The 10,837-nt window shown below is 36.4% G+C and overlaps 1 protein-coding gene across 3 annotated transcripts in view; it reads left to right on the forward strand.

Moving 5' to 3' along the window:
• The window catches only part of AGTPBP1 (ATP/GTP binding carboxypeptidase 1), a 62,387-nt gene extending 52,389 nt beyond the window's left edge, over nucleotides 1-9,998 (forward strand). For all 3 annotated transcript variants that reach the window (XM_054054183.1, XM_054054185.1, XM_054054184.1), the window contains one exon: nucleotides 5,382-9,998. In XM_054054183.1, the coding sequence (XP_053910158.1) occupies nucleotides 5,382-5,559 (178 nt within the window). In that variant the 3' untranslated portion in view covers nucleotides 5,560-9,998. The remainder of the gene's footprint in view (nucleotides 1-5,381) is intronic.
• The last annotated feature ends 839 nt before the right edge of the window (nucleotides 9,999-10,837 follow it).

A 10,837-nucleotide genomic window follows, 5' to 3' on the forward strand; every position in this document is an offset into this window, starting at 1 on the left:
GTACTTAAAATGACCAAGCAAATGTTAATATTTAAAAATACACTTCCAGTGTTTCATTACATATAGGCTCAGTTTCCATGAGTTCATTTGACTTAAGAAAAAGAAAGCGATAACTAGATTTATTTCCCTCTGGCAGTGCACTTTTAACATTTTAAGTGATGAATTAAGCACTCTATTTTTGTTTAATTAGTTCAAATCCATTTGCCAATGTTTCCCCTCTAGTTCCAAGTGGAAAAGATTAGACTAAACCTAATACTGATCTTGTAGTAAGAATTACAGTTGTTATGCTGACAGGTTTGATAGGGTCTGTATGCAATGAAACAAAAACAAATGACTGCAGTCATAACTCTTAAGACTTACTAGAATTATCTTTTGTGCAATAATTTGACCTCTTCTTGGGAATTCTAGTTGTTTCAGTGATTGTTTTGAGGCTCTTTTATGTGTTCTAGAACCTGATGTAGTTTTGTTTGTTAATTTGATGTAATTATAGCAGAAAAGCTGACTGAGCTTTTGGGACACAACATGTCTAGAAAATGATAGAAAAAGTAGAGTGCCGAAAGAAGCTGTGGGAAAGAAAAAATCTGATGCAAACCCTATTTCCTGCACTTAGTCTTACCCTTGAGAAAAGACATCAGACTGGTGATGCCAAGAGTGAAGGGTACCTGCAGTGAGAATGTGTCCAAGATCTTCTTGCAAAGGGTCTCTTCCTAGACTGCCAGAAGGAAACTGTGTTTGTCCACTTTATTTCCCTCCCCCTTAGTAGTATCTCTTAAATTTTGCCCAGATGCTTGCATACTTCTGCTGTCCTTCACATGTCACTGAAAGTTTTTCCTTTTTCATTCTCCTGCAGTGTAGTGCATGAGCTTTTCTTGGCCTTTCTTCTAGTACCTGAGGAGTACAAGTCAGTTAAAAAGAGAGTATCTTAATGCTGCAGCTTTGTTATGTCTGTCCTTTTCAGAGGATTGGAAGAAAAAGCTATCAAAGATGAGGTCCAGAATTTCACTGGTGGGCCTGATGGCAATGCCTGTGCACCAAAACCCTCCTCTAGCCTGAGTGAAAGTGATTGCTTTTAGTTCTGTGTAGACCATAGCATCAGAGTGCTGTTTATCTCCTCTAGGGCAAAATAAGAAAACTAATAATCTAGGAAAAAAAAAACCCAACCAAACAAAACCAACAACAAATAGAAAAAAAGAAGTAAATGTGGTGGACAAGTTACATGTTTTTCACATCAATTTTCAAGATTTTTTTTTCCGTTCCTGGCAGTATGATCCGTATATTAGTGTGGGATTCAGTCAATAATGTTGAACCCAACTAATTTATTCCAGTTTTGAGTTTAAAAAAACATGTTTCAGGATGACAGCACAGTGGAAATGTTGAGATTAGTTTTATTAAGCTGTGGAGGAAAATTTTGTAACTCTAAAAGTGGAGATATTTAAAAACAAGATTTAGATGGGTTTGGATGCCCAGCTATTTAGGGGTTAGAAAAGAGTTGGGCATGTTATTCTCCTCCTTTAGCTTTGGAAATTCCCTTAAGGAAATATCCTTCCTACTTGGGAAAAACACGTAGGTGAAGAGCTCTTGAAGGGGATGGCACATGTAGCTGCATGCGTGACATTGCCTACTGTAGCAGCTTTTCTGATCCCTAGAAGATATAGACCCTAAAGGGAAATCAAAAGGAAAACTATGGAGAAATAATTCCTTTGTGACAATTCTTGACTGTCTCAATTCCTGTAAAATTTCCCCTCCCCTGGCAATGCAATTTTAAAAGTAGTCATTTGTTTTGCAGATTTTTCTCTCCTTTCTCTCCCAACTCCCAAAGAAGCTGCAACTCTCCGTATTTTGGTAGGGAATAGTTCTTTATTTTTTCTTCCAAAGTTCTAAAATGTAAACATTTCCACAGTAGCCTCAGAAAACTGCTGATCTCTATGGGCTTGAATAGGTAATGGTTGTGTCTGGCTTGTGGATTAATTTCTCTGTAATTGAGTCATTCAGGTAATGAGAAATCCAAGTATCTCTTTTGAGGGACAAATAAGATTTTAGTTTGAAAAAATATACCACGTTGGTGAATAACTTTAATTTTGAATATGTTTGGAGTGTTAAGTGTTAATGTAAATAAGAAATTAAAAAAGCAAAGTATTGTCATTAAAAAATAATTAAAATATGTTTTAGGAAAAAGTTGTATTAATTCCTAAATTTAGTGTACTCAATGGCAGATCAATCAAGAATCAATCAAGATCAATCAAGAATCTCTTTAACTGCTGTGACTTCAAAGAAAATGTACAGATTATGGCATCCCTTACATTACAGAACTGTAGTTGTATGATAAACTACCTCTGCTAACCTGAGAAAAATAATGGCTTCCTTTTAAAAGGAAAAGCAGGAGGTGTAGGAGTAAAGGAAGAGATATTATTGAGCAAGTTAATTAGAAACAGCCCAAGGGAAAAGTTAGGAAATTAAAACCCATGGAATCAGCATGATGGCAGTTGAAAATATGCTGTCACAAGGTACACTGAGGGTGAAGACTGGTAGGGAGGCGAATAAAGAATTTGATTAAATAGCAAGAATTTTTTCCAAGTGTTTTGATTTTGAAATTTCTTGTGACCGAGCTTCAGTAAAACAGTGGAGTAATAATTACACTTTGCACATGAATGCTAACCTTTAGGATAAAGATTACTGGAAAAAAAAAATATGCAAGGTTAACATTTATGGTATCAGAAGAAAACATACTATGGAAAGCAAATATATGAGTGGTATACAACACATTTTACCTTTGAATGTAGAAAGTACTCAGATACCATTTTGTGAGGAATGAAGACTCAAGAAAGGGGAAGTGAAAAAAAAGTTTAACTGTAATAATCTTTATTTTCAGTAACAAGTGATTGTGAGGTCATGGTGCGTTGTCCTGAATGGTAGTAGAAAGCTAAGATAATTATGAGGCATGTTTCAGAGACAGTTTTTTACATTAGAAGTTTATGTAGCTTTGAAAATGAGATTATTAATCTATCCTAATGGTACTTTACTTGAACATAGAAATAATTTGATGTTAATTTTTATTTTATTAAATAAGAAATGTCAACAAAAAGCATCCTTCCGCTTCAGATGAGACTTTTGAATGTCATATCTCATAGCGGGTGTCTAAAATGTGTCATGTCAGACACACTGACTTTTAGAATGTGCACCGGGGCTGAATTTGTATAATCTGGGGCATGCCTACATGCTTCCACATACATGAAAAAGTAAAATAAATTTATATAAATATAGCAAAAGTTATATGTACTGAATACATATACCTGTATTTTTCAAGACAATATAAAATAAGACATATTCTATGAACTGCCAAGCCACTTGATGAGGTGAATTGTGTTTTGCTTGTGTGTCCAGTTCTGTGTTTTCTCCTTAAAATTGGTTTTATTGGTTGCTTTTTTTTAACTGGATCAACAATGTGAGTTGAATTTCCAAATAATAACACTTACTAAAAACAATGTAGAGGGTTTTTTAAAGAGCTTTAATAATCTATATTATATCTCACTAATATCTGTGTAAAGTGATTAGAAGTGGAAGTTGGAAAAAAAGCTTTCTCTTTGTTGGAATGTGATAACATTTGGTGAAGTTCCTTTCATTTTCTCCTTTAAATAAAACTTTTAAACTTTTTTTTTTCCCTTAGAAGAAGTGTTGGTAGGTGGTGACTTCCTAGGGTAGAAAGTGTCGCAGGATGAAAGCATAAAAAAATTGTGTTCTTTGCTGTTTCTACCACAGATCCTTCATGTGAAGCATGTATCCTCATGACATGTTGGGTATCCTACCTGTAAATCAGAGAGATATCTTAGCAAAGATACTGGTTGTTTTCCTCATTCTTTCTCTCTCCTAAATGGAAACCAAATTCATTAATCCATATAATGAGTTGTTGCCCTAGTTACAGCTTAAATAATCTTTAGAAGTGATTAGTTTTGTGGATCATTCCTTTTGCAGGGCTTATAAGTATGAACTTTTTTAGTGAACCATGATAGAGATTGTTTTAAACGTAAATCCAGAGACTGTGACTGAATTTAGTTTTTGAGAACTTTTACTGTTCTAGGTAGTCTGACTTTTTTTCTAAGCTAGGACTAACAATTCTTCTCATTTGCTCTTCTCCGAATATTTGAATTAACTGTCAACAGCACAAAGTGTTGCAGTGTAGCCTGCTGTTGGGCTACAGGTAGAGGAATAATACTGTGGAATTTATTTATATTGATTAGAGATTGCATTGCAGATTTCAGGTGATCCACTTAACCTTCTAAATGACCTTTAGGAGGAAGCAGTGAGTAATCCTTTTAATTATAAAGCTACAACCAAACTAGACTCTTGTGTGCTTTAGGACAAAATAAGCCAAAATGAGTATCCAGATGTTTCTAGAGGAACCCTGTGATCTTTCTCAGTAAGAACATTCTCACTGTTTTGTATGAGTTCTGTATGATTTGATTATTAGGTAAGATCCATTACAAAAACCTTCTTAGGATTTCATCAGAATATAAAGTTACTTAGGAAATATTTAGGAATACTTGCTGCTTTAAGGCAGGTTGCTTTTTATGTCCCATGGGGTGCTGGGAAAGCTGGGTCTGGAAAATGCACATCTCGCCCCTGCCTTCCCACTCCTCATACCTCTGTCATAGGAAAGTGAGAGAATCAGAAAGTTATATTTTAACCTTTATCCAGCAAACACTAAAGGTATTACTTCTCCTATTCTTGGAGGCCATTAGTTAAGGGCATAGATGATTCTGCGGGCAGTGGCTCAGTTCCTTAAGTTCAGTGCCTCTGAACTGCAAGGCTTAACATATACATTTTAACTGTGTGTGTGTGGACCTGATACGAGTCAAGTGATTCATATGGGAGCTTAATCTAGGTGTGAATGTGACTCCTTGTTTTGTCATCTCTGGTACATACAGCGTAATTGCTAACAGCACAATACTTTCCAGTAAAACGCGTGTTTTAATAAAATACAGAGGTTACTCTGTTGTAGACTCTCATCTGTTTTTTAGTTTGCTTATTCCTTAGAAAAATAGATACTTCTTTTCTTCTGCAATGACTTCTGATAATGCTAGAATTATATGAAGTTCTTGCAAGCCATTAGTATTGGTCTATAATGTGTAGCTAAGTTGTCATGGTACATCTGGGTAATGAGTTTTGCGTGACTGACTAATTAGTTCAGGGTCTCAGTTCATGTGGTTTTGGCTTCCAGTTGTTTTACATTCAGTTAAAAAACTGATAACTGTTTCAGATGAACTGCCCCTTTCCTGAGGTAATTGTTTGTTTGTTGCATGTCAAGATAGGGACAGGGCATGACATGAGTGTATTGTTCTGACTAAAACTTTTAAGATGATTCATGCAACTCTTTTTCATTTTAGCCCCACTACATACGTTTTGGATGAAGATGAGCCTCGCTTCCTTGAAGAAATTGATTACAGTGCAGAGAGTAATGATGATCAAGATACTGAATTAGCTGATAATATGGGTGATTATGAGGCATCTAATCAAGAAGATGGACTTTCAGACTCAGATTCAACAAGGATACTCCTTTCTTGAACCATCTTTGCAGCCAGTAACAGGAAATTCAGTATTCTAGAATTTCATAGTCAAATAACTTTATTACTTTTGTCTACCAAGGGGATACACTTAAGGAAACACAGATAACTGAGGCCTGCCTAGCTCAAGGACAATAAATATTTCTGATAAGATGGCATTTGTTCTATTGAAGGAGTTCTGTGTTTTCTTTTAGCACTAAATAGATAAATTTATTTACTGGTTCATTTTCTACTAAGTAGCACTGCATGGCATTTTGTGTCCTTCAGCCCTGTCTTCAGAAAAATGGATTATCATTTGTGGTGTGTCAGAGTACAGAAACTAATTCTTTGTGGTACAATTCTTTGAGTTGCTTCCTGAAAAATACGTATGTACAGATTTTCTAAATTTATTTATGTGTGTATATGCGCGTGTGTATACTGAGGTGAAGAGGTTATTTTTCAACTTTATTTCAAAGATACTTGACTGTGTTTGAAGTAATGTAGTGCCTGCTCTGGAATCATTCAATAATTACACAATTAAAAATTAAGAAGTGAATTGCTGCACTTGCTTCTGAGGATTATATGGTTTTGCCACACTAGTAGGTGAAAATAGGTTATGTCTGTTCACAGTTCAAGAATTTTGCAGTGACCAATGCAGCCTGTTTTTTCAAGAGCTATACACTTGTATAAAACTCTTTCCCATTGAACAGGCAGTTTAATATGAGGAGGGCTTTTTTTAAGTGTACCTGACTACAAGAAGTGGTCAGATCTGTGCACTGTATGTATGTTCAGCTACCCAGTTGCTCAATTTTTCTTGTTCAATACGCATGTAGTTAAAAAGAGGTCATTTTACTGGGGGTGCATTAACTATATACCCAATTCAAATGCTTTAAGAAGTAAAGTGGGTTTTGGTTTAAACATCTTTCACCTGGTCTCAGTCCCATGTTAACCTCGCTCTGAGGAGGAGTTTGGACCGTAACTTCCAGCCTGAATAATTACTCTGTAAACGTGTATTCTTACAAGCTGTCAGACATGAGACTTATATTTATTCATCTTCTCCTGTCATTTACTAATTTTTACTGCCTCTTGCCTCTGTTCAAAGTAAGATCTGATAGAGAAATTAAGTTGTACCCCGTTGTTTACGAACCTTAAATATTTGCATATATTTTGCAAAATTATTTTTGTGACCCAATTGTGGCATTCATTTTCTGATGCATGTGCAAGGGCTTCAAGAGCGTGAAAAGTAACACTTCTAAGTTGCAGCAGTTTTTTAAACCAGTGCGAACTTTGTTTACTGTTGCAAATAAAACTGTGTTTTGGAGGGGAAGGGTGCTTTTGGTAGAAGAGTTGGAAAAGAAATTGAAGACCATTAACTGTATCAATGGTTCTGTGTTGGGAGATGGCTTTTCACCAGTATTTGCTTTTTAAAAGCATCATTGTCTGGTGATGGTCATCCCATGCCATCCCGATTCTGAAACTGGAGAAGAGTTTTTGATCCCTTGGGTTATGCTACTGTATTTTGTTGAAAGGCTTGAATTTATATTAAAAGTAACACATTTTATCAGAGGTAGGGGTATAGAGGAAACATTTTCATTCCTGTTCCTTTATAAATTTCTCTCTAGTGAAAATGACCATTCTCTATGTTCTGTGAACTACATACTGTAAATAAGAAAATTTAATACCCTGTTGAAGGGGAGCGGTCTTCATTGAATCTGTAGAAGAATTTTGGAATCTGCTGAACAGAAGGATTAACCTTGTCAGAAAATTTGAATTGCCTTTAAGTCAGCCCACTGAGAGCAGTGCAGAGTGCTCATACTGCTGTGTCACTTTTATTCTAGATATCTGCATAAATAGCTCTTCATCCTTAAGGACTTATACTTAAGTCTCTTACTTAAATAATTTTGAGTTAAATTTCAGGAATTGCAGGATGGTGCAGAATTAACAAAATTAACTTTTCATCTTGAGCAAATATGCATAGGTGTTGTTCTCATGTCTTCCACAGCTTTTAGTCTGTGAAGGAGGAGTTATTAATGACTTGGATAAGGGCTTAGGGTAACAGAGACTTCCCTAAAACAATAATATTGAGTTTATACATTAGATTCTAATGCACTTCTGCATTAGATTAGATGTATGTGTTTGATTAAATGAGATGTCAATCTGGCAGTTGTGGTCTGAACTTCTCTAGTACCAGTGCAGTTCTGATGAAGAGTGAAAGTTCGTCCTTATCTTACATATTGTTGAAAATGCAAAGCCCCTTATTTCTTGCAGCACTTGTTAATGTACCCTCTGAAAGGCAATGTTCCCATTTGCACTCACAAGGATGCCAGTTTGTGGGAAGAACTGCTGCAGTGGTAGCCGATTCATACTGTTTAATCCCTTCTCTACTACATGTTGCCATTGTTACAGACACATACTGGTACTGCCTGTTATCTGTTTCAGTGGAAAGTCTGGTATTTAGCTGAAAATGGGGTAGCTTAGGCTTGTGCACACGCTTCATTCTGTTACTAGGACGTTCACTCCAAATAAATAGGGAGAATGGATAGCAAAGAATGACATCTTCTTGAATTGTCACAAATCAGTCATCTAGCGTGATCCCAGACAATTGACTGTTTTTATTTTATGCATTGGCATTCCAATGTGTTTCTGGTTTTAAATGATGCTCTTTACTGTAAGCATGACTGATCCTGTATGGTCAGAGAAGATATTCTTTTATCTTTTTCCAGTAATAGCCACAAATAAGGTTATAAAAATTAATTACGTCTATGCCATTTACTGTCTTGCTTCTAAATAATTGCCAGATGATTAATTACTTTATTCTTTTTCCAGTTATAATTCAAGTTGCAACACTAATTTTGGTATTGTCTTCACTGGTGACGTCCCCTGGTGTAATGTAGCTTACAGCTTAATCCTGGAACAAAGTTTGTGCCAAAATCTTGCCTGGCGGTTTTTTGGAGGTGAATTGCTTTCAGCCTGACTTATCAGGGAGAACTGGTCAAATTTGAATGTCAAATAAGACTGCAGTGGCAGTAACCACTGTTTACACAATGCAAAAATCCAAGGTTTCAGATAGTTTCTGTTGTAATGCTGTGATAGATATAATTGTTGCAGTGTTAATGCATGCCCCAATTAACAATACTTATTAATCAAAATACGTAATAAAGAATTAATTACAATCACTTTGCTTTCCTATTATTGATTAGAAATGTTTAAAAGATTTATTGTAGCACTTGCAGCAATGTGCCTACCTGTAAGAACTGGAGTGTGCTTAGCATTTCAAAAAAGGAGGATGTTTTTGTTCTCTCTTTGTCAAGTTAAGGTCACTGTTCTGCAGGTTTAGAGTACCATTTGTATATTAGTAGATTGAAATATAACTCTTTAAAAAGCTTAATATTTATCAATTTATGTAAAACTTATAAAGACTTTGGATGAACCAAAATGAAGGCCATGGTAGAGCACAGAGTGTCTTTCATACAGCTAAAAGACTTCTAGTCTGATCTAGGAAAGGTATAAGTTAATTCTTCAATAAGTCATCCCCTTAAATTCAACCCGGACTGCAGTTGAGGACTAACTTAGTATTTATATTCTTGCAGTAGCAGTTTTAACATTTGAGACAATGTTTTAGGGAAAGCTTAAGATATGAGCAGGTGTTTTAGTTGCATGGAGCTGTCTGAAAAGAGCAAGTGGTTACTAGGAATTGTCAGTGTCACTTTTGCGGATACATATATGATTTCCTTAACTGTGTTTGTCACATTAAAGTTAAAAGCTTCCTTCACAAGCTCAATTATCCAGACTGTTGCAGGTTATAGATAAATCACTGTGACTTTTAAATTAGGATATCTTTCTTAATGTTTCTAAGGTGATCAGGATGTAAAACATTTGAGTTGTTACCTTGCATCATCTTTGCTTAAATAAATTAACTGTAATTTGCTCTGAAAGAGGGGCTTCAGAATATAAAATGCTAAATAGCTTTGATACCTTGTAAAGAATATATTGTCTTAAATTATGTATGACCTGACTATTTTTAGTAGTATCATGCAGAGAATTTGTTTAGTCTCTGTAAAGTACTCCACAACTATTAAACACACCCCCTTAATTCTTCTGTTAGAAAAAGTTAGGTGCCATCTTTTTTTTAAACATGATATTGTTAGTGCAGTTTCTGAAGCAGTTGAAGAACCATTGCTGAAAATCACGGGTTTAGCAACAAAAGAAATGGCACGCTATAGGATTTGTTGATCCAAAATATGTGGTTACTAAATGCCAACCAGCTGCTGCTTTTTGCTGCCTATGCGGCATTCTTACCACGAGATATTTATGCTTAGTGTGTGCCTTTCTTTCTTGGAATGGGGTTATTTAGTATGCATCATTTTTCATGGTAGATTGGAGAACACATGCTTAAACTAGCAGCACTACATAGCATTACTGGAATTTTTCACTGGGCTGAATGATAAATAATAAAAGAACCTGACTAATGAAATTCACCAATAGTACTTCATTGAATCATAGAATCACAGAATCACTAAGTTGGAAAAGAACCGGGAGATCATCAAGGTCAACCGTACCTGTTCACTACTAAACCGTATCCCCAAGCACTTCATTTACTCATCTTTTAAATATCTCCAGGTATGGTGACTCAACCACCTCCCTGGCAGCCTCTGCCAGTGCTTGATAATTGTTTTAGTGAAGAATTTTTTTTTAAATGTTTAATCTGAACCTCCCCTGCTGCAACTTGAGGACATTGCCTCTCATCCTATTGCCTGTCATCTGGGAGAAGGGAGCGACCTTGCTACACCTTCTTTCAGATAACTGTAGGCAGTGATAAGGTCTCCCCTCAGCCTCCTTCTGTCTAGGCTAAACAACCCCAGTTCCTTCAGCTGCTCCATATAAGACTTGTTCTCCAGCCCCTTCACCTGGTTTGTTGCTCTTCTTTGGACCTCAGTTGCTCCAGAACCTCAATGTCTTTCTTGTAGCGAGGGGCCCAGAACTGAATGCAGCATTCTGCACACCAGTGCAGAGTACAGGGGGGGAATCACTTCCCTGGACCTGCTGGCCAGTCTGTTTCTCATATAAGCCAAGATGCCATTGGCCTTTTTGGCCACCTGGGCACACTGCTGGCTCATGTTCGGTTGGCTGTCAGTGAACAGCCCCAGGTCCTTCTCTGCCCAGCAGCTTTCCAGCCACTCTTCCCCAAGCCTGTAGCATTGCATGGGGTTGTTGTGTCCCAAGTGCAGGACTCAGTACTTGACCTTGTTAAATTTCATCCTGTTGGTCTCAGCCCAATAATCCAAAGCCTCCCTACCCTC

Source organism: Cuculus canorus, chromosome Z (genome assembly GCF_017976375.1).
Source record: "Cuculus canorus isolate bCucCan1 chromosome Z, bCucCan1.pri, whole genome shotgun sequence".
Taxonomy (NCBI): Eukaryota; Metazoa; Chordata; class Aves; order Cuculiformes; family Cuculidae; genus Cuculus; species Cuculus canorus.